We start from the raw sequence: 25,235 nt of genomic DNA on the forward strand, positions 1-25,235 counted from the left end.
TGGTCATCAAGGAGGCAGAAAACCAATATTTGGAACTAATATACATTTAGAGCAAAAATGAAAATCTTGGTGTAAAAACTTAGAACAGCTCAAATGCAAAACTTTGTTGAAATCCATCCATCACCTATACAGCGCTTAATCCTCACTAAGGTTGCAGGGGGCTGACTCAGGGTGAAGGCAAGGGACACCCTGGACAGGTCGCCAGTCTATTGCAGGGCTACACTTAGAGACAGACAACCAAGCACACTCACATTCACACCTACGGACAATTTAGAATCACCAGTTAACTGCAACATGTTTTTGGACCTTGTGGGAGGAAGCCAGAGAACCTGGACGGGGTGCAGCGTGGGTTTTCAGAAAGATCCCAGGTGACCTTCTTACTACGAGGCAACGGTGCTAACCACCGCGCCACCTTGCAGCCCAACTTTGTTGAAATGCCTTTATTTATGTTTTATATGTGTTTAATTAAAAGATTACATTTCCAAATGAATCCGTCAGTATTGATCGGCTATTATTTGTGACTTGTAATGAATCATAGAGTGCTGTGGACGGAACATTGCTTGAGATCACATAGAGATTTCGTCTCCAACTATAGATATAGAGGAGGCTGCATCAGAGCCAATGTCGCATGTTTTTAAATTAATTCATTTTTGGGGGACCTGTTAAAAATAAAAAATAGATTAGTGATCATTGAAGAAATGCTGAATATCGGCTCAAGCATTGGTCGACCCCTAATGCGAACGCACAAAACCAAGATAGCAACTGCTAAACTTTCCCTGCTAAATATTGACATGTTGGCATTGTTCTCACCAAAGTCACTGTTGAGATCTGGAAACACTGTGAAATCTCAAAAAACAAACAAACCAGAGACTCAAAAAAATAAATCAGGTAAGGCAACAAACATAAACAGACAAGCAAATTGGGTGAGGTTATAATTTACAATGTGCACGATCAATCGATTAAACAATTAAATATTGCTACCCTCAGTTGGTGCCAGAAATTTTAACAACCAGTTGTTCGACATGACTGAAGTGTAATTTCAGTGTAATCACCTGGGAAATTCATAGTCATAACCTAAGATTAAAAGAAACTTCTGGATTATTCAAACTAATCAGATAATTGATTAGTTTTGAGCTCCTGACCCCCTGTTTGAACCTCAACCTAGCTATACTTGCTGCAGTCATTTTCCTGTGGAATGATTTAGACCTTTTTTTTTTATTGTACAACCATGATGAGTGACTGCTTCTTTTTTTTTTTATTTGCCTGTTGGATCTATTTTTAGCAACATCAATAAAAGTCACCTCAAAAAGAGGATTAAATTGAGAAAATAATGATTTAAAGTAATGACAACAAAGACATAATGACATAAAAGTTACCGAATCTTTTAAAGACAGAATTCTGAGCATGAAATAACGCTGAGTCATTGATCAATAATGATATCAACCCAAAAAATAAATACTTCGGGTGTGATCTCATCTGACCTTATTGTACCTTTAATCAAATCCTCAAAATAGATGCCCTCAATGTCAAACAAATGACCAGTCGCTGAAAAAAAGATTTCCTCTGAGACACCACCTACCCGACCTTGCACTTTGCCCCTAAATCTTCCTCCTCCTCAGCATCGGGCTCTGCAGTATTCCAGCCTCCACGGGAATCCGTTTTAATGCCAGCCATCTGCATTTCAGAGCCTCCAGCTTCTCATGCCAGCAAACAATGCTGTTCTTGTAAAAGCAACACCCAAAACATTGCATTATCTCTTCTGCCACAGAAACGTTTAGCCCACGCATGTCAGTCATTGGTCAGCCAAACATAATGTGCGCACTACAACTGCTGCTGCTTCACAGTTCTTAACGCCGTCACTTCTCACAGTTTATCAGATTTTTCTACACTCAGAGGTAGAGTGGTAGAATGTGTAACCCTGCTTTTCTCCTTCTTTAGTTAAACCAAGACGAAACCCTCAGAAAAGCCTCTGATCCGCAGTGTAAGCTCCTCACACCAGTTCTCTGGCTCACAGCTTAAATTACACTGCGAGTCAGATTTTCGTGACTGTGCGCTTGACTAAGTCAAGAGAGCGAAGACTTCAGTGCTGCAACAGAGCTGTCTGCATAGTTAATGCTCACACAAGACTGTTGCGCTAATTCAGCTGTGTGTAATGAGGAACCACTTAGGGGAGATTTCTCAGGAAGGGAGCTAACAATAGAGGAGAATTCTTCTCTAGCTCACTTTCAGGATGGAAGCAGTGCAGTAGACTGCAGGTGCATTTTAATTCTTGCAGCCCAGCGGGAAACTCCTCGTTGTCCAAAGAAATCTGGTGACATGCCTTAGGCACAGACTCTCCATTTACCCAGTTTCTAAGTGAACATGGCAGCCTAAGGTAGCGTTTATGTCCAGGAGAGGAAAGGTGGCATAATATCATTTTGACATCATGGAGCCCTGAGAGGCTGAAGTAATCCTTTTTGTTCCAGATTATAGATGATAGTCCTTGTATGCAGGTTCTTACTTTAAAAGGACAGTTCAGTCATGACACTAAGGGGTCCCTGTGCCAGACTTATAGGTTGGAGCATTTGTTAATCTACAGCTTTCCACTGCGAGATCTCAGGTCAAGTGCAAAGTGGTGCAAACATTTACATGAACAACCCCTTTCCACCTTTCTGTTTCCATTGTAATGTGGGATTCAACACCTTCAATTGCGGTGTTAACTCAGAGTACACTAAAACAACAACAAACAGTAGTTACTGGACGTAACTCCAGTCTATGTGCACACAAAAAATAGAACAATGGAGATTTATTTTTGTTAGCCTGTATAGTAAATTTCACATTGTTGATAGTGATGTTGAGGAGAAGACTGCAAATCAACAAGGACATTAAAAGGCAGGTGCTCATTGTCTTTTCCAAGTTTAATCCTCCAAACAGTTGCAGGGAGAAATAACAATTGAACGTTTTTAGGGAATCTGGTGCCAAGAGTTTATCTTCAGCAAATATTTAAATGAGACACATTGAAAAAAGTGATTTTGATGAAATATTTGGCTTAGATTTGATTGATTTTGCTTCAGTTTCCTGATAGATAATATGCCATTTCAAGTAGTTTTGGTGATCAGAGGCTTAACCAATCAGTAATAAGACCCACGCAGCAGTTTTTTCAGGTGCCAGTAGGTTTATTCCTTTATTTCTCCTCTGAAAACGCGCCTGAAAGAGGTTCTACAGGGGCAGTCCTTGCCATCTGAACACATACAAAGGTTCAGGCTGCCCTTAAACAGCTTACTAGTTCCTGCAGTGGAAACCGGTAGAGAAGGAGGAGCAACAACAGTGAATTTTACAAATGGGGATAATGGTACAACTTGAAGAGTCTCTGGTTGAAAAGAGTCATGGTGTCGCATTTAGAAAGGAACAGCAGTAGATGTATAATAAATTATAATGAATAATAAAAAGAGACAACAAGAACTTACCACACGTTGCTGCCACAGCTGTTGGCCAACTCCTCAAGAACGAAACTACATGTCGCACGTGGGGCGATATAATTAACATACAGTGTAACTTAAAGCTATATAATTGTATATTGTTGTAAAAAACAATGCTGTAGATGCTTAACACAGAACTGTTGTTAACCCTCCGCATCATTAAAAACACAGCTTCTCTAAACTGAGTGCTAATGATTAATTAAACAGCCTTGTGTAAATTTGCCTTCTTTTTTCACGTATGTAAATCTGGCTCTCCATTCAAGGGTTAAGTGTTTTCCATTGTTGGATTGTTTCCTACTTTACTGACAGTAGACAAAGATGTATTACACAAGTCTTTATAAATTTAATAGAATGGTAGGATCCCATGCCAAATCATGTGGAACACAGCAGTGGTGTTGTCATAATATTGTTCTTATAAATACAAGAACTCTTTGAAAGTGCATTTAGACCAAAACGCTTGAGTTTAATCAGAGCTAATAATGTCATCATAAACCACACTCATACATGGTGAAATTAAACCTCTTCTTTATACTTTAAAACTGATTAATTTCTAAGAAAAACAGCGCTTAACAGTCAACATCTCATCAAAAATGATGATAGCAATCAATACAACATTTAGGCAGCATGACTTAAAATCTCATCTGAAAGCAGTTCTGATGAGGAGTATTTAAGTAGCAGGAGAAAAATCCTGCCTATAAATTGGCTTTGAACTGACTTGAGAGCAGAGCAACACTTTCACACTCCATGAATCAGCCTAAAACAGATCAAAGAGCATGATGGAGTAGTAAACCCCCCCCAGGCAGAAGCTAATCGGACCATTCACCCTGACCAGTTCATACACAGTGGTGCACAGTACGAGTCAGGCCAGTCAAACACTGAGTCAGCCCAGTGGTTTCCCCTCCCACCTCCCTCCTCTGTGCCCTCTCACACTCTCTCTCTTCGCCCCTGCAGTTCGCCGTGTGCCTCCCCGTTTCTCCATCCCCCCCACCAATCACGAGGTGATGCCCGGTGGCAGCGTCAACCTGACCTGCGTGGCGGTCGGCGCCCCCATGCCTTACGTCAAGTGGATGAGCGGTGAAGTGGAGCTGACCCGTGAGGATGAGATGCCTATTGGCCGCAATGTCCTGGAGCTCACCAACATCCGCCAATCTGCCAACTACACCTGTGTGGCCATATCCTCCCTGGGCATGATCGAGACAACAGCCCAGATCACTGTCAAAGGTCAAAACAGTCTGTGTGGTGGTGGTGTGTCTGGATGGGATCTGACATGTGGGGAAAAATGGAACGAATGATTACATTTGTACTTTTTGCTTGGGGATGCAAAGATTTCAGAGAGTGTCCTGGAGTCCTTAAAGTGAAATCATTTAATCAAATTGGAAGTTCAAATGAAAATTCTTCTCCTTCAAAGCAGTTTAAAAGTAATCTCAACAAGCCTTCAACTGCATGTCACTGTCAGATACTGTCAGCCGTACTGTTGCTTTTGGGTTTATGGTGTTTCACTGGAGCTATAAACTGTATCACAAACTGTTAATTAGCCACATGAGCGACAACAGCAAGCGGAGGCATATGTCACCCTTGTCACAGGCTTTCCTTTATGTTCTCACAAAACAACACATACATTTAGCATGCTAACATCACAGAGAAATGATACGGAGCCTAGTTAGTCTAAAACCCCATTTACATAAAAGCCAGACACAAATACGTGATACAGGCTCACAGAACTGTATCCATAAGAGAAAAAACATCCTCACAGAGAACACTTCTGGTCTGTGTGCACAAATGTGAACATGAAGCTCTGGTAAACGCACAACACCTGCTCACTGTTAAAGGTGACTTTTAAGACGTTGAAGGTGGGACAGTAGATGATAACTGTGCTCCTTTACTTTTAACACCCACAGTGACTGCTCTGTCTCTTACCCTGTGACTTATTTAGACATGTGGACAAAATTGTTGGTAACCCTCAGTTAACAAAAGAAAAACCCACAACAGTCACAGAAATAACTTGAATCTGACAAAAGCAATAATAATAATTTTTAAAAATTCAATGAAAATGGCCGTAAAATAGTCACAAATTTTTTTTTTTGGCCTTTTTAGAGGACACACCTTGATTGAACATGTCTCTATGGTCACATTATTTTCAGTCTTACGAGGGGTACCATCATTTTTGTCCAGGCCTATTTCATGAGTTTCTTTTTAAAAAATAATTCTGCTAAACCACGGATCAAAAGCAATATCTGATTTTCAAATGGTTAATTTTCATAGAATTTTTATTTATTATTACTTTTGTCAGATTCCAGTTATTTCTGTGACCATTGTGGGTTTTTCTTTCATTAACCGAGGGGTACCAACAATTTTGTCCATGTGTGTATATAAATTAGCATGTTTAAGCTCCTGAATGACATTGATGACGAACGATTCATGAAGTTACGTCTGAAATTTATTACATGTCTGTTTAGGCACTGTTATCTAGCTGTGTTTAATAAGCAGTGGAAAACTACATTTTGACAGGTTAAGTTATAATTTTTTACAACTTTTTTTTTTTTCTGTGAGGGCCTACAGCGCTCCACCATAAAGGACAGACAATAACTGTGAAGAAGTTGACGTTGTTCAGAGCTGCAATAACCAGTAAACACACGTCAGATAACCAATCAAAGAAGACTTGAAGCTACTCTCGCCTTTATAGTCTTAAAAGTCAACTTGACCAGTGAGTGAGCTTGAACAGCTGCGAATGTGTGGGGAGAGTTGGGTGAGCACTTATCACAGCCAAGACCACAGTTCTACATGTGGAACAGCAATGCTCCCTCACAAGTGTGTTTTTCTGTTCATGGACACTGTTCTCTGTGCTTGAATCACATCCACACACCTGGTTTTTATGTGCACAGATTTTTGAGACTAATTAACTGGAAGTAAGCAAACTTCACCTGGGCACTGTCAGCACTGAAAATGCAATATCGGTGTGTTTTCAGTTGCTGCTGACAAAGAACAAAAAACAGAAATCTGTAAGCTTACCAACTTGAGCTAATTTGTCATCAGAGTAAAAGTATTTCTTGTCAGAGTTAAAAGGTATTGCCTTTCTCATTGGCTGCAAGATGGCGCAGTTGGTGGCAAGAAGGTCGCCGGTTCACGTCCCGGTGGGGGCACTGGAATCTTTCTGCGTGGAGTTTGCATGTTCTCCCCGTGCAGTGTGGGTTCTCTCTGGGTTCACCGGCTTCCTCCCTCAAGTCCAAAAACATGTTGACGTTAATTAGTGATTCTAAATTGTCTGTAGGTGCTTGGTTGTCTGTCTCGAAGTGTAGCCCTGCGATAGACTGGTGACCTGTCCAGGGTGTCCCCTGCCTTCGCCCTGAGGCAGCTGGGATAGGCTCCAGCCCCCCCCCGCGACCCCAGTGAGGATTAAGCGGTGTATAGATGATGGATGGATGTCTTTCTCATTCTGCATATTGGCTGAGTTTCTCTGGATTCTTTAGTTAAATCTGACAAAGTCAATCATCAAATTTCCGGGGTAGGATTTAGCATCTGGTGTGTGAAAACAAGGGCTGTTTTCCACCAGAGAAAACCTTGGTGGACTGAAATCGTACCTGCTTTTGAACTGATCTCTTGCATGGGAATACCGTCTGTTTCTAGATGAGCAAAACAGGCCACAGTGTACTGAGTTCACTCTACCTGTTTGCCTTATTAGCATACATGAATTGTAAATAAACATAGAAATCTAGTATTTGCAGCATATTAAATCATTTGAACCTGGTTATTTTACACTGAAATAACAACAGACCAGATCTTATTCATATGATTCCTGCTGTTTGCAAAGTTTCCACTTTTTGGCCATCTGATTGTAGAAAGTGCAGTCACACTTCTTTGGCTTAGTGTCAGTTAGTTTAGAGTCGACTAAAAATAAATGTTCAGTTAATGTTAAATTAGTTAAAACGAGCCGTCTCCGTCAGTTTGGGTGAGTTCAAAATTGTGAAAATACAGGGGTGTCCATAGGTAGTCTGTTCTTTCAGTCGCCCAAAATGATGGATTATTCCAGGAAGACTATTGACGTAATGTTTTACTCATTATGAAAGGAACGCCTGTGATTGTACAACCAACAAGAATTTGGTCAGAAGCATATCGACCAGCCAGTCGATCAGCTCATGTGGACGCTACAGCCCTACTGGAAACAGCATTCCACTGCTTTGGAATCGCTTTGCTAAACAGTTTTTTTGTATGGATTACTGTGTAAGAAACAGTTGAACCATTGACAGTGATGTCTGGTGTTGATCGAAGGAAACCAGGAAGTCGTTTTCAAAGTTTTTTTAAACGAGTCGACGAGTTCACAAAGATTAATGTCTCAAATCTCTGCACGAAACAGCTCAGCACGAGAAAATGTATCTAGTGATTAGTAGATTAATGTGTTTTCTTTGTATTTTTAATTTACTTGAAGTGACCCTTTGCTGGGGATTGGTTTCCTCAGTGCCGGGGTGAGACTGTGACAGTGAGGTCAGGTAAAGCATGCATAAAGACTTCCCATTTGCAGTCTCTGACAGAGCGGCCATTAATATCAGTATTAGAACATGTTGTGACAGCTTGATAAGACGCTGCAGAATGAACCTGCATGTCATTTACTGTTCATTAACAAGGCGTAATCCCATGTGTGATGGCCTCAGCAAAAAGCAGAATATATTTACATCAAATAAAGTCAAGCACTGCTTTCAGTTACATAAACTTAAGGGAGCAAAGTAACAAAGTCATCTCTTAACGTATAGATAGATAGATAGATAAATAGATAGATAGATAGATAGATAGATAGATAGATAGATAGATAGTAGTAGTAGATGAGTAGCCATCCTGTTTTCTGCTCTGCTCTTATAATTTCTATTTGATGTTTGTTTTTAATGTAAACTCCATGTTTACTAGTTAGCACTATAATCTATATTTCACTAATTCCGTCACCACTCTGCTGCTCTCACTGTGTACACCTGTTTTTGTTTTTTGTTTATTTTAGTTAGCTTTATTTTACTGTTTTTTGTTTGTTTTTTTTTACTTGCAATGAACCAGTGGGAGTGAAATTCACCACATCCCCCACAGATATCCCCCAATAAACTGTGGCTAAAGGGGCCTGATACCTGTCTCTCTTGGTTAGGCCTCTGCTGTATTACCTGATGGAGGCTGTGAAATCGTAATGTTGTAGACAGATATGCTCGCAGGAGCCCAGTGCGCAAATATTTTGTTTTTTTGCTTTTTTTTACTTGAATATTTCATAGTCAGCATTCAGGGTGATGCACATCATCAATCAGTGCTGTCTCCGAAAATTACATTCCTATACAACGAAATTGCATCTCAATTACCATTGAAAGAAAGATTTTCTCTCAGTAAGGTAACAGTAGGTGGCTTTCCGCTGCAGGAACTCAGAGCAGGTGTGAGGTGGTGTTTACAGGAATGACCTCCTAATTGGCCCTTTCAGCCTTTCTGTTTTCATTGCGGTGGTGAATCAGACAGCTTCAACCGAGTGCATCAAAGTAACAAATAGTATTTACCTGGCGTAACTCCAGTTCTATGAGCATGTAGGAAATAGAACAAATTAAGTTTATCTTAGTCTATACTGTGAATTTTATGTTGTTGGTGGCATTGTTAGAGAGGAGAAGCATCATCTTCTCTGGGTTTAAACAGTGTGGAGACTTATCCAGCTGTGTTTTTCAGGGCCGTTCAGGAAAACCTACCCTGAAAACAACCCTGCATGGGGTATAGGGGCGGATTCTCTAGTCAGAACATGTAGGAAGGTTTGGACTACCCTAAAAAAAAAAAAAAGCTCTCAAATTCCTGCAGTGGAAAACAGCCTTGTATGATGCAGTAGGAAATGTTTCCACTTTCAGGGGGCAACACAAATTGTATTAGTTTGAATGGGTGGTGGTGGCTTAAGTCCGACACAGGACTTTTACCCAGGAGACAGCAGTTCATCTCGCATGTGGGACCATAATTATTAGACTTAAATTTTGCTTCCACTCACTGTTGTTTTGGAAAATATCATATTATGGGTTAAAATTGATGCCCCCACAATGTTAGCTCAATGATAAATGGCTCATATTTTTAACCCTAGGTAGCTTATACAGAGAGCGATTGTGGAGTGGAGCCTGTCCCAGCCGACTTAGGGCGAAGGCAGGAGACACCCTGGACAGGTCGCCAGTCTATCTAGCACACTCACAGTCACACCTATGGACAATTTAGAGTCACCAATTAACCTCAACACATTTTTGGACCTTGCGGGAGGAAGCCAGAGAACCCGGAGAGAACCCACACTGCACGGAGAGAACATGCAAACTCCACACAAAAAGATCCCGCTCCATCTTGCAGCCCTGATTAGAAACATACTTTGGATATTTCACAAACAAACAAATGTAGTAAAGGAGAGAATAAATTTTCTTCAAAACTGAGATGCGGTTTAGTTGTATAGTATCATGTAATTTTTAGCTTTACAGTAACAGATTGAAGGGAGAATTGTGAAAAGCAGCAGTCTCATTCAGTCACAGCCTGCTGGAGTTCACATGTTTGTACAGAGGAAGAAGAATAGCTGAATGCACTGCATGATAATGAAGCAGATGTCAAGACTGGAGCAGCAGAGCTAAAAGCCTCTGGTTGCAGTGGTTCATCCCAAATGGCAGCCTGTGAGCGTTTCTGCACAGCCCGCTGCTCCGCTTCAGACTTCAGCACATCCATTTTCACTGCGGCAGCACAAAGTCCTGACCACCGCGATGTTTTTATAGTCTGAGCTGTTTTTAATTCCCTCTCTCACACACACACTAACATATTACACATTACATGCAAGATAGCATTTCATTTTATTCAGGCTGTCTCCGCTGTATTACTCACAGATCTTGAGCTGACTGTTTTACTACATATCAAGGCCACAGCGTAATTATGATGACGAATGTCTTTCAGAAATTGGTTTCAACCGTGGCAGACAGTTTTTCCTCCCTCGTCTCTCTTTTACCATTGTTTTTCTATGACCTGCTGGTCTACTATAATACAGTAATTTAATTGGAACAACTGAAAGGCTCTTTTCACACTGAGACATCACAGAATGAATGGTGTTATGGACACTGTGCAAACGGACAGAATGAAGAAAATCAGTCCTTTTTCAAAAGTGCTCTCAAATGTACACCTTTATATTATGACAGGATTATGGTAAAATCGCAGGACCTGGCAGGTGTCATGAAAGATTTAAAAAACACATTTATGTACACCAACCAATAAATGTGCATTTACATTGTTTAGTATTTGATCTAGAAATAAGCATGAATGTGCAAAAATAATAGAACAGGGTTGTTGTCAACTCTTGATAAGTGAGAAGTCAAGACAGCACATTTTAGCACTGTTTGGTCAGCTTAGCATCATCAGAGTTTGTTTTTTTGAAATGGCTTTAATTTTGTAAAAAAAAAAAAAGGCTAAGCAACAAAAGGTATTATAGGCAGAAGTAAAGGTGATCGATGTAACAATAATGCATGATGGGAAACAAGTTAGAAGGTTAATCTGCCAAGTTTGGAGCCAGTTTTGTGTTTTGTTTGAAGATGTTTGAACGGCTATAGCATGTGTGCACTTGGTACACATTACACAGCTAACTGTTAAGTTATTTTCTTTTTATGTATACATATGTATTCACAATTTGACTGTCAACGTAGTGAAACAACTGAACAGTCTGTGAGCTAATGTGTTGTCTGGCACACAGTACGGCCTTTCCAAAATCTGCCACAAAAGTTTAAAAAAATAGTGGAAGGAGGAGTTTTGCAAGCAAACTGGACATTGCAGCGACTATCGTAGGAATAAATGGACTTCTGGTTGGTTTGCATATATACACAGAGTGATGTGAAAGCGAGGTTTAAGGCTGTATTACACTTTCTGCGTCTGTGAGTACATAAGGGTCGTGTGACAGTGTCAATTTCATCACATTCCCAAGTCTTCCAGAGTCCATGCAGACTCCTCCAGGCATGTTCCCATGTAGGCCAAAACTTATGGATGTGCAGCGACTACGCTACAATGGTAATAGTGCACATGCATGAAAGTGGCATGTATGCACTGAAAAAGTAGATATGACCTACTGCACATGTATGCAATGGAGACTAGAGAAGTTGTGAAAAAACAACAATGACATGTCTGTGGGTGTCTCCAGCTGTTTGTGCAATTTTCTTGATTTGAAGTGACAGGTTTTTTATCCAGTAATCCATGTGCGCAAACAATCATGTCATCATATGAGTTCCACTAAATTGTGGGGAGAATTGTGACTCAGAGCACGATTCTGCCACACAAAAGTCACGTTCTTTTGGTCAGATTGTCCATGTTTAATGCAAGTAAGGCATCCTCCTACAGAGTCATCATGGGGAAAAAGATAAATAGCACAAGCCAAATGACCAAGTTATCATATGCTTTCCACTTGTCACTCTTCTTAATATAGCTATTTTATTGCAGTTGACAGTGTTTCAGTTTGCTAAAATGTGCAGCTGCCTGTACTGAAAATAAGCAGTTGTCAGATCACGGACAGTTAAATCTAAATTGCACCCAGATGGAAATGTGCATATCCAGATTTTACTTGTTTGTCTGTACATGTGTGTCAAGATTTATTTAACAATATAGTTACTGCACACAAAAAGAAATTAAGTGAGCTGTGTCCACAATTTAGTAATTTGTGTGCATAAATTAGATGTATTTTTTTTCTGCTCCATGACACCTGTTGAGCTCCATATGAAATGAGGGGATTTCTTACATCTGTTAAAAATTCAACATTGCAAGCCCCATGTGTAGCTGCCATAAATACATGCAATTCTGATGATCTCCAACTCTGGGTGCATTATAAATGGATTATACAGGAGAACATGCAACCATCTGCTTGGTAACATAGTACATGTGCTGAGCCTGCTGGCACAGTACAGATCAGGGAAGATAATTGTCCAATAGATTGGCAGTGCTGCGCGACTCCATGTACTCAGAGCTTCAGTGGGCGTTCTTCCTGGACTTTCATGCCAGAGAGGTGGAATAAGACTGTACAGACATGTTGTTCTGACTTTTGTGTCTGTCTCCACTCCCTAACAGCTCTACCAAAGCCGCCCACGTCCCTCATTGTGACAGAAACCACAGCCACCAGTGTCACCCTCACCTGGGACTCTGGCAACCCAGAACCTGTGTCCTACTATGTGATTCAGTACCGTGCCAAACTTTCTGACAATGGTTTCCAAGAAGTAGACGGCGTTGCCACAACCCGATACAGCATCGGTGGCCTCAGCCCCTTCTCTGAATACGAGTTTCGCGTCATGGCCGTCAACAATGTAGGCCGGGGGCCTCCCAGCGGTATAGTGGACACACGGACAAGCGAGCAGGCACCCTCATCACCGCCTCTTCATGTCCAGGCACGCATGCTCAGCTCCAGCACGATGCTGGTCCAGTGGGAAACTCCAGAGGAGCCCAATGGCCAAATCCGGGGATATCGGGTCTACTACAGCACCGACCCCGATGCCCCACTCAGCGCCTGGCAGAAACACAACACAGATGACAGCCAGTTCACCACCATCTCAGGCCTGACGACAGATATCACCTACAGCCTACGAGTGCTGGGCTTCACCTCTGTGGGAGACGGGCCTCCTTCTGACATTCTACAGATCAAAACCCAGCAGGGAGGTGAGAGCTAAATGTACTGATCTGTGAAGGTGCTACAGTCACACTACTTTATTAGCAGACTGTCACACTTTTTCTGCATCATTTTGTGCTTAGCAGCAGTGGAAGAATTATTTAGATTATTTGCTGAAATAAAGCATCGAATTATCATGCAAAAATTCTTTAGTATTTAAAAACACTAGTTTTCACAGTGTTACCTGAAGCTGCATTGATAGATATTTTTTGGCCACTGGGGTGCAATGGGAGGAGCTGTTAGTTTGACATTTTGTCTCCTTATACAGTTGTATGTGCAAATGGTTGAAAATGGACACCTATTGTTAGATCCAGTAGTATATCTGCAAAGATAAATTTATTAGTTGTCAAACAAATTATCATTTTTTAGTCCCAGCTTCTTTATTTTGAATATTTTTTTTCTTTCTTTATTACAGTAGACTGAACATCTTTGGGTTGTAGACAGAAATCTGAAGACATGATTGACATTGCTCAAAATTTTCCGAAATCCTAAAGACCAAACAAGTAATTGATTAACTGAGAAAACAAAAGATTAACCAGCTATGAAAATAACCATTATAGGCAGCCCTATCCAGCAGACACATTAGCTTTCATTATGCAGCGATGTTCTTTGAACGCCTGATGAATGTAAGTGTCGCATGCAAACTTTTTACAATTTACATCTGGTTTTCAACAACTTCTGAGGAAAAAGTTGTATTCTTTTAGCTCATTGTTCTTTCATCACCACCTAGTCACAAAGTTCAGCTGTGTACCAGTTCCAAAAACTTTTCTAAAATTGAGCATGTTTTGAGTATGTAGCACATCTTTAGTCAACTGAAATTATGCCTTCTCTTCACCTGATTGATTGGTCATTGGGGAAAAAAATTACACATGATCTCAAAATGAACAAAAGCAGCTCAAGTGCACTGAGTGCACCCTGCTTGCTGTACTTAATGAATAAGCCTGAAAGAATAATCTGTAGCATTAAATCATGTTAACCTTATTTCATACTGAAATCATAACAACAAACTTACCTGCCCATATTCATACAATTTCTGAAAATAGAACTATATCAATTGGTAATCCCAGCACAAATACTACTGAGGATAGAGCAGTTAGACTACCATTGTTAGATTATATCTATATGTTGGTTGTTGAGCTGTGATATGCAAACTAATGTTTGCAAAGTTTACACTTGACTTTGTGGCCATCCTTTAGAGCAAAATGCAGCCACTAAGGTGACTTCTTTGACATGGTGTCAATTAGTTTGGACCCAACGTTATGGTTAAATATGCTACACATTGCAGTCTCCATTAAGTTGAGCCAGATCAAAGCTGGAAAAATGTAAGGATCTTAACAGGTCTGTTCCTCCCACTTCCAAGGATGATGGATACATCCCAAAAGACTGTTTGAGAAAGACTTTTCTGTGTGGACACCACAGCCCTTGTGTTTAGTGTTGTTGAAATCTCAAAACAACTGGTGTGCATGCTATGAACACTTTCTTTTTGACTGTGGTGTTGATGTACATGTGTTTCTCTCAATGCAGTTCTCAGGTTCTATAGGCTGCTTTCATAAAGTCAAATTAACCATAAATTTGACAGCTATAGCACGATAGAACAAGACAAAAATAAATGTTACATTATTGTGTTCTGCTTCCTCGCATGTCAGCACATGCATTTCTTAAAATAAAAGGATAGCAAGTGTGTGCTGTAACAAATAGATTTGACTTAATGCAGTTGGTTATGTGTCACCTCCGGAGATGGGTTCTTAGAATCATTAACAGCAATACAGTTAACTGTGTGACATAACCAGCAGTCTACAGCTAAAAGTCACTGCTGCAAGCAGCACCTCTGACTTAGACACAGTGAGTTGTGTAATTCAGATTGATGCCTGTCCGCTTGCATGAAGCCAAACGTCAGCTTGTGTTAAATGTGTGCGTAATTGACCCATGAAAAAATGTATTTGGTAGCAGCAGAAATAAATCCAATCACTCAGCTGTAATGTGAAACGTAAGTGTGTTAAATATTCACCAGCTGAGATTATTGTAGAAGGATCCTCAGGAGCACATTGTATACAGTATGTGTGGGTGTGTGTGGAATATAAAGGCCTTGCATACCTTATCTTTGAGGACAAAGCAGTTGCTTGCATGCAATAATAATAGCGTTTCATTCACAGAAAGCTTGTTTTTCAATGCTCTTACCTTACTGTGCTCAGCTGGAAGAAGCAAATCACACCAGGGCTGCATTGGAAAATAAAACCAATCACATCCAGCTTCATTTGTTTGTGAAATATGAACCTTTGGTAGCTGAAGGAAAGGATTTTACTTTAATTCAAATTGATGAAGGAAAAGAAAGTAACGAAAGTATTTTTTTTTTTTTTTTACTGTTTATTATCAGTACATCACTACAATGAATTAATCACTACAATAAAATCTGTCCATGTGTTCATATTAACAATAAATGAAAACATCACAGGGTCTGCTTTGTTTTTAGGCAAATTGAAATATGTTGGTAGTCTTACAAAATCCAGATTTTTTTTTAAACTACCTGGAGTCTGAAAAACAAGATGAAAAAGTCTGACATATTATTACCCAGATGTGTAAAAAGGCACTTAACTTACTTATCAAAACTTTCACTTAATTTAATTGTTACCTCTCAGGACTTTACAGCACAGAAAAGCCATTGGTTTAGATCATTCTGATAATTTGATGCCACTCATTATTTATTTCACACTCAAACGTGCCTTTGATTTATATAAGGGGTATTTTTTAGGGCTGATATAATTATTAGCAATCAAGAAGATCGATTACCAATATTTGGAACTGATATACATTTGCTGTAAAAATGAAAATCTTGTGGTCAACATTTTGAAAAATGCAAAGTCCTTCACAAAACAGGATTAAAATGTACTTGTTTATTTATGTTTTACGCATTTAATTAAAGAGAGAACTTTTCAAAATGTATCCGAAGGGTAGATCAGCTATTACTCATGATTTGTAACCAAGGACATTGTTAGGGACCACAGAGGACAGACTGCAGATAGAGAGGCCACTGCAACAGAGCCAAAGTAGCACATTTTTAAATTACTTTTTCTTGAATCAGTTTTAAAAAATAATAAAAAATAGAATAATATTGGTTATCTGAGAAATATTGAATATTAGATCCAATACTCATCAAATCCTATTTTATTTAGTGTCAAGGTGTCCTAGAGGGCTCCTGTGACTTGCTTTATTTGGCTGAGCTTTCTGAATTGATTCCCTCATATTAGTAAATGTTCAAGTTGGCTAATTAGACTTCTGTTCAAGTTGGAATTGGGAAACTATGAATATAATACACAAATAGAGATGGTTAAAGTGATGGTTCTGTTTCATAAAGTGGTAGTAGTATGAGGTACTTATACATAGTAAACGTGGGATCTGGTTGTTTGCTCGCTCCTAGTTTGGGGAAGCAGAAAGGCAGATTGTCATGGAAGCTAAACAATGAACTACTGTAGAATGGAGTTGGGCACCATTTGTATTTTAATGCATCTAAATCTGATTTTAATTAAGCTAATGTTAACTGTTCTCAGTTGTGACTTTGAGGATCAGGTGGTATGGCCTTTTGTAACATGCATGAGTATAAACAATGTAATGATATAATACACTGTATTATAGTACAACAGTCACACAATACATTTTTCTGCATTGAGTACATTTACTTTGACAACATGTGTGTGAAGATTCTCAGTCATCCAGGTCATGGTTATTCTCGTAGATTAATCGTAGCAACTGGACTTGCTTGAGTTCCTTGAAGATGTTTCAACCTCTTACCCAAGCGGCTTCATCACTTCTGACTGGCTAGTTGGGAGTTCCAGATGCCCTCCTATATCCTTAAGGAGTCATTAACACCTGAGTTTCAGTTTCAGCTGGGGGTTGTTGCTCCTCCCCCTTGTTCTGTGAGTTGTTAGTACTCCCCCTGCCACAATGGGGTTCGTGAAGGTCTTTTGTGGCTAGGTGTGAATGCAGTTTCATCTTCCTGGGGAGAGTTCTTAGGCCTGAGTTGTAAACAGGTGAGAGGTGATGCCTCAGACCTCCACCGCTGTTGAGGGATGGGCTTTCCAGTTTGATGGCTTCTTTCACCCCTCTTTCAAACCATCTGTCCTCCCTGGCCAAAATCTGTACCTTGTTGTCTTCAAATGAGTGTCCTTTGTCCTTAAGATGCCTGTGGATTGCTGAGAAGCTGGCTCTTCTGTGCTGAGCCATGCGCTTGTGGAGCATTTGTTTTGTCTCCCCGATGTACAGGTCTTGGCATTCCTCGCTGCACTAACCAACCACATATGAGACACTGAAACAAGATTACACCAACAAATACAAGACTAAGGCAATTAACTGTTTACAACACTTAGAAAAGGACCAAGTAATTGACTGTACACTATATTACCGTTTGTACCCAGGGGAAGCCATTCCTTGCATTGTCTGCATGGTCTCCCAAAGATACACAAAGAAGTACTCCGCTTAGACCCATCAGCAGCAGCAGTAACTACGTCACCTACAAGATTGCAAAACACCTTGCCTCCATTTTAGCTCCACTGGTTGGAATAAATCATCACATAAGAAACTCACAGGACTCAAAAGAAACTTTGGTATCACAGGATGTCACCTCTCTTTGAACTTGCATCCCACAGAAGTTGTAACAGAAGCTGTTACAACAGTGAGGAAACTTCTCCTACAGGACAACACCCTGACCGACAGGACCAAGCTCACTCCAGACTACATCTGTGCTCTGCTAGACTTCTGCCTGATGACCACTTATTTCCAGTTCCAGGGAGGTTTCTACAGACAGAAACATAGCTGTGCCATGGGCTCACCGGTGTCGGCCATAGTGGCCAACCAGTACATGGAAGAAGTAGAAAGCAAAGCCCTGACTTCTTTTGCAGGATCTGCTCCCAGCCACCGCTACAGATATGTGGACGACACCTGGGTTAAAATCAGAACACTGAAAGTAGAAGCCTTCATGGAGCACATCAGTGTGGTGGACAAAAACATCAAGTTCACCCAGGAAGACATCAGAGGAGGGAGTCTGGCCTTCTTGGACTGTGCTGTGCACATAGAAGAAGACAGAAGCCTGGACATAAAGATATACAGGAAACCCACTCACACAGACCAATTTTTGCTGTTTGACTCCCACCACCCACTGGAACACAAGCTTGGACTAATAAGAACCCTAGAACACCGGGCCCAGAACGTGCTTACCAGGACAGCAAGAAAAGAGGAGGAGGAACAAAGGCATATCGAAACAGCACTCAAAGCCTGTGGCTACCCAAGCTGGTCTTTCATTAAATCCTCTACAAAACCCAGAGGAGAAAGAGAAGAAAAGACCAAGAAACAAAACAACATAGTCATCCCTTATATTGCAGGAGTTTCTGAAAAGCTCAGGAGGATTTTTAACAAAAACTACATTCCAGTTCACTTCAAGCCCACCAACACCCTGAGACAGAAACTGGTTCACCCTAAGGACAAGACACAGAGACATAAACAAAGCAACATGGTGTACGCAGTCCAGGGCAACGAGGAATGCCCAAAACCGGAAAACCGGGAAAAAAAAAAAACAAAAACCCAAGGCCCAACAAAAAAAAACCAACCTCCCCGGAAAAGAACCAACAAGCCAACCGCAACCTAAAGAAAAAAGAAAACCAAATGAAAAAAAAAAAAAAAAAAATTTGGCCAAGGAAGAAAAAAGGGTTGAAAAAAGGAGGAAAAAAACCAACCAAGGCAAAACGGAAAACCCAACCCCCAAAAACACGGGAAGGCCGAAGCAACAACCCCCAACCGGTTAAAAACCAAGCCCAAAAACTCTCCCCAGGAAGATGAAACCACATTCACACCTCGCCACAAAAGACCCTAACGAACCCCATTGTGGCAGGGGGAGTACTAACAACTCACAGAACAAGGGGGAGGAGCAACAACCCCCAACTGAATCCGAAACTCAAGTGTTAAAGGCTCCTTAAGGATATCAGTATCTGGAACTCCAACTAATCAGTCAGAACTGATGAAGCCTCTTGGATGAGAGGTGAAACCTCATCAAGGAACTCAAGCAATGTCCAGTTGCTACAATTAGTCTACAAGAATTTTGATAACACAGTGCTTTTTTCCTAATTTTACTTACATACTTTTACTGAAAATAACATTTTCAATGCAAGAATTTGACAGTGTGGTACTACTACTTTCACTTAAGTAAAGGATCTGAGTACTTCCTCCACTGCTGCCCATCTCTGTTTATCACAAACATGTGACAATTATATGAACTAATACATTTATCATGTTTTTAAACTGCATATTCCCTTGTAAACTAGTGGGTTTGTTGCAGGAAGTGAGTCTCTCGCGGTGTGGCTACCAAATGTCAAAACTTTGTAGAGGGCACTATGGAGCCACATTACACAGCCATTAATTAGCATAAACTAAATTTTACAATTGTGTGCAAAGTTTCATGAGTTTTAAAGCTTATTTAACCTCTAAAAATGTTATTCATATTTAATATTAATAATAATAAAACACAGAGAAATTTCAAGAGGCTGTTAGCTGCATGTTAGCAAACAGGTGCCTATTTATGCATCCTGTCAGTGAGCAACGTGAACATTTACCTTATGGATGTATTCACTGTCTTTCTAGCTCTGGTTTGGTCTCCACCAGCTCCTGAAACAAATACCCTTTCCACCTCTTTAGCTGCTAAATGCTCCATGTTTCTCTGTTTCTCTGTTTTCTATTGCCAGTCCAGCATTACAAGGTGTTTCTTATAAAAACTAGTAGTGAACTCAGGTCCAAGCTTCAAATAGCCAGGAAGCAGCTGTTGCTGTGGCCTCTATATCACGCTTCGGTAAATTCCTGAACATGAGACACCATTAGTAAATGTGATTCATGGTTTACCGACTTCACCTTTGAGAATTTAAGGTGATGACATCTTTTAGACCTCCTCAGTGTGGTTGCTGTTGTGATTACCGATGAGTACTGACTGCCACGTTTCACCAAATACGCAATAGCTACTCTGTGCCCACTGCACCTCTTGACTCCCCTGCTTTTATTTTCACTCTTGATGCACTCTTCGCCATCTCTATTCCCATCTTTTCATCTCTTCATGTCTTTGTTTCTGCCTCCAGTTCCAGCTCAGCCATCTGGTTTTGAGGCAGAGGCCGAGCTGGACTCACGCATCATGCTGTCATGGCTTTGGCCTGTCCAGGACCCCATCATTAGCTTTGAACTGCTCTACTGGGAGGCCAACAATCCAACAGACAAGGTAAATACCACCTTTAAAACATCATCCTTCCACTGAAATGTGCACTGAATATTTTTTTTCTTGTTTGCACGTTTCTATGTTTGATGTATTCACAGTTGCTGTTTTTTTGTCATTGTGTTATCTATCCAAATGATATGTTCTGCAGCTGATTCTCATGTTTTTGCAAATTAATTAATACTGCTTACATTTGTTGTTTGAAACTGACAGGTACAGACAACAGTTTAAAAGCTGTTTTTATTCATGCTCTGTTGTTGTTTGCTCCTGCAGCAACCCCTGTCTTTTAATTTTCATTTCATTTTAATTGTCTAATCTCAGAATGACTTTACAAAGTGACTTCATGCAAACAGGTTCATGTTATGAGCCCTTAAGGCCACCTGTACCGGTCACCTCTGATTGGATTTATCTCAGAAAAGCATATGAGAAAATTTAGGTCATAACAGCATTTGCAATAGTGAATACATTCTATAACAGATTAGTTGTGTGTGTGTGTGTGTGTGTGTGTGTGTGTGTATAAATATATAGTTTTGTAATGTATGAATTAAAGAGCCCTTGTTATGCTTATTTAGAGGTTTATAGTTTTATTTTTGAGGTCTACTAGAATAGCTTTACATGCTTTTATGCTTTTATTTTTTAAATATTATCTTTCCCACATTGTACATTGCTAATTAAAATATCTACTCGAATTGGTGAGCTGGATCGACAAAACTGAGGTTACGCTGGTTACGTAAGTTAACCTCCGATCTGTCAGCATGGGAATGTAGCACTAGCAGAAGTGGCTCTTGTAAAGAAATAATGTCAGCAGCTCATTTTACACTTGACGGTATTCCAAACTAGTTCAGGCATTATGCAAATGTATTATGCTGACGTAGATAGGTAATAGAAAAGAAAGCCTGGACTTTAAATGAGCTGTTTCAGGCAGGTGAGGACATGTGTTTTCTGTAGGAGAAAATTACTCCCTTTGGACATTGGAATTTTTAAGTATAAAGACCTTTTACATGTACAAAAAAGCGCTAGCACACTAACGGAAACTCAAAAAGCATCATATGGGCACTTAAGCTTCATACAGAGTGATGCAGCATTTCACTGGCCGTACTGTATGAGCAAAAAAGGCTCTTGATCTCTTGAAGTAGAGAGAAAAATGCACTTTCACACAGATTTTCCAAGCTACTCGGCTGGTTGGTTGTTCAGCATGTTGAAGAACAGTAGTATTTTTGCTACAGTTATTCTGTGGATTCAATCTGTCTCAATGTCTTCTGTCTTTTCATGTAATCCAGACTGACTATTGCCTTTTTGATAATGAGCATGAGAATAAAAACACCTGATGTACCTTAACCTTTTGCCCAGTACAGTGTATATGTTTGAGCTGTTGCCATCATGATCTCATGGTTTTTATTTCTCCACAGCATCGTGTCACTTTCGACGCAGCAGGCTCGTATGCAGTTGATGGTCTAAAGCCAGATACGCTGTATATGTTTTCTCTGGCGGCACGATCTGAGATGGGTTTAGGAGTCTTTACTCAGCCTATTGAAGCCAGGACCGCCCAGTCTTGTAAGTACAACAGCGCTCTGATGCCACTTTTACACCTCTTCACCACTTTTAAAAACAAAACAAAGAAAAGATTCATTCTGGCTTGCTTCAAGCTAAAGCAAATTGAATAAAAATGAACCAAGAAAAACCATGAAATCAACTTACGGGTAAGTAGAGTTTAAGGAATTAATGTATGGGTAGGGTTTTGGAGATTGATCTCACTCTCCAGTTTGGTCCTGTTCCCTTTTTTTCTTAATTCAGACTCTCGGTCTCAGCCTCTGGTCTTATCCATTAGGTCTCTGGTATCAACTGAGCCCAGTTGGCTTTCCTCTCTCTTACTCTGTTTCCTGTGTCCCCTGAGTGTGTCAGTGAGTGTTTGTAACCTCCCACTCCTGCTGGTTCGCCAGCTGTAAGAAATAGCAGACTCTTCCATGTGTGATGTGGCTATGTTAAAATGAAGAGACTAACAGTGAACAATCGGCAGTACTTTAGTGAGAAATTGCTCCTTCATGGGGCCTGCCCTAAAAAATATCCAGTATTTCACTGGCCATATTTAGGCCTGTTGTTACTAATGTGGCAGCAGACCAAACATTCTTTCCCACACATCACTAAGTTACCTTCAGAGTAAGGCTATAAAAGAAAATCAACCAAAGAAAATCTTGGCAGACAGAAATAGTATCTACTCTTAAACCAATCGATTGGTTGCAGGAAAAATCTATGTCATCTCTAAACGAACTAAATGGGCCACAGTGTACTGAACACACTTTACTTTGTAAGCCTTGTTAGCTTAAATGGATCATGAATTACCATAAAAAGCTCAAATTTGTAGCATAATCAACACAGTTATTGTACACAAAAATGATAAGAACAGACTCAGAGAAGACCATTGTGGACCTGCTCATATTCATCTGATTTGTGAAAATAGAACCATGTCAACTGGTGATCCCACAATCCAGTCTCACGGCAATTTGTGAAATAGTCACAAAACTGAATCTACTGAGTCGTGTCCAGGGACACGAATTGCCCAACTTTTTCATGTTCCCCAGCATGAATTTCAAACCAATACATTTCAGTTGGAATATCCTTTGTGTGTGGGCCACGTTTTTCCCCTATTAGACAGTTTTTTATTTTGTTGTTCTTTTCTTCTTCTTCTTTACTGTTATGGCCCGTCCACACTAATAACTATAGAGATCAGTATAAAGATGTGTGAGCCCACATTGACCAACATTAACATTCTGTAAACACCAGCACTGCGTATAAACTCCATATCCATTCAAATAGAAAAGGCAAAAAATATCCAGGCAGAGAGAAGCTGTTCTGAGATCGCTCTGAAAGTGATCACAACAATATCGTTCATATCTATTATCGTTTATTTGTGATAAAATATAAGTGCTTTTACTATCTTGGGGCTACATGCTCGTCATTACTTTCATTTCTCTGTAAACAAATACAACTCTGAAAAGAAGGACACGTGCAGGAAAACAGGGACCTGAAGATGTACTGTGATCGCAGCTGACTATTGTAACTGAGAGGCCAGCGGTGGGGAATGTATCTGTAGCTTTGTGAAGCTTTTAGCAAGTTTGTCTAGGCTGGCTACATTAGCTACTAGCTAAGCCTAGCTGCTGCAGCTTCTTCTTCTTCTGTTGATTTGGTGGTTGGCATCCAACATTCAGGTGCATTACCGCCACCTGCTGTACACACAAAAACATTACAGACTCTGTCGGACGGGTCTGTTCCAGGTCATGAAAAAGTTGGGCAAAACACGAATCAGTAGATTAAGTTTCGTGACTATTTCACGAATTGCTGTGAGACTGGGTTGGATCCCAGCATACGAAATACCAGGGAATATGACGCATGTTAACTTTCCATTTTTAGATGATATGCCATGCTGGTTCTTCAACTGTGATATGCAAACAACCGTTTGCTGTTTAGGCTCGACTTTTTGGCCATTTGTTTTAACAAATTGCAGCCACACTGACAACTTATTTGACATGGTATTGGTTAGTTTGAAGCTGACTCACAGTAAATGGCCTGTATGTAGACAAAGTGTGATAGTAATGATAGAAGTGTAATTATTTTTCACTCAGTGATGCAGCATTGCAATCTCAGAAAGTTGGCGGACTTTGCTAATGGTTAGCATTAACGTAAAAGCAGCGATGTTCTGACTTTTACTCCCTAGTATGGGTCAAGCATTGTCTTGAACATTCAGTCTTGGAGTCTGTTGTATTTCATCAGAATTAAACTCACCTAATTGTTTAAATTCAAGCAGAAAAAGCACTTTTTTATACCCCCAGTATAAATCTTATTGTAAAAACCATGTAGAAAAATCTATGATATATATATAAGATTCTGTGTAATGAAAAAATAATAATGTAGGGGGTTCCTACTTGAGCTCAGTTTGGTTTCCGTAGTGGCAGTGATGCGATAACCAACCAGTGTGCTCTGAGGAACTGCTTTAGGAACTTTTTGAAAGCGCCAGCCCTTTTCCAAACAGTTTCCAAGGACGACCTTTTAGGTGGTTTTGTGTAGCAAACCATTTGCCGCATCAGGTTCATCTTTTGGTTCGAGATGCAATGATTAACTGATTAATCAATCAGTTGTCAATTGTAGAAATTATCGCTAACTATATTGGTAATACATTGTTAGTTTGGATAAGTTTCAAAAAAGTTTCAATTGTCTGATTCTAGCTTCTTATTTTAGAATATTTTCTTGTTCATTTACTCCTTTTCTATGACAGTAAACTGAATATGTTTTGGTTGTGCACAAAATAACACATTTAAGGACGTCACCTTGGGCTTTAGAAAACACTGATGGGTAATTTTTCATAATTTTCTAACATTTAATACAACACACAACTAACTGATTTATCGAGAAAAAGATCAAGAATTTAATCAACAATAAAAGAAACTGCTACTTGCAGTCCTGCTTTTGGTGCTTTGAAGTAAGTATCAAGGGAATGCTGATGCTTCTTTTTATTCTAACTCAATACTGATGAGTTCATTTACAAGCAAAATATCAACATAAGTGCACCATAATATTACAAGGATTGCGCCTTTGTCTCAATGATTTTAGGATAGACATAAACTGGGCTGTTGCCAGAATTTTACAATTGCAGAGGTGCAAAATCTGTATGTTTAAATTTTTTGGTTTTGTTTTTATACTTTTATCTTGCAATGCAAAGTAGCGAGCTGGAATGAATGTAAAGTTCCACCATGTAGTCGAAGGTGGTGTGAGAGCAGCATGCTAGCAGAGCACAGTATGGAGTGTTGGAATGGCAGGCCATTAATCTTTCATTAAAATGTAGCTTAACTTTGCACACACACATTGGGTGCGTATTGTGGTTTTTAATTTT

At 40.0% G+C, this 25,235-nt stretch overlaps 1 protein-coding gene across 10 annotated transcripts in view; it reads left to right on the forward strand.

Moving 5' to 3' along the window:
• ptprfa (protein tyrosine phosphatase receptor type Fa) overlaps window positions 1-25,235 on the forward strand; it is a 349,532-nt gene that overhangs the window by 191,018 nt on the left and 133,279 nt on the right. For all 10 annotated transcript variants that reach the window (XM_008278153.1, XM_008278154.1, XM_008278155.1 and 7 more), the window contains 4 exons: window positions 4,410-4,679; window positions 12,519-13,100; window positions 20,220-20,356; window positions 21,760-21,904. In XM_008278153.1, the coding sequence (XP_008276375.1) occupies window positions 4,410-4,679; window positions 12,519-13,100; window positions 20,220-20,356; window positions 21,760-21,904 (1,134 nt within the window). The remainder of the gene's footprint in view (window positions 1-4,409; window positions 4,680-12,518; window positions 13,101-20,219; window positions 20,357-21,759; window positions 21,905-25,235) is intronic.

Source organism: Stegastes partitus, unplaced genomic scaffold, assembly GCF_000690725.1.
Source record: "Stegastes partitus isolate 25-593 unplaced genomic scaffold, Stegastes_partitus-1.0.2 Scaffold117, whole genome shotgun sequence".
Taxonomy (NCBI): Eukaryota; Metazoa; Chordata; class Actinopteri; family Pomacentridae; genus Stegastes; species Stegastes partitus.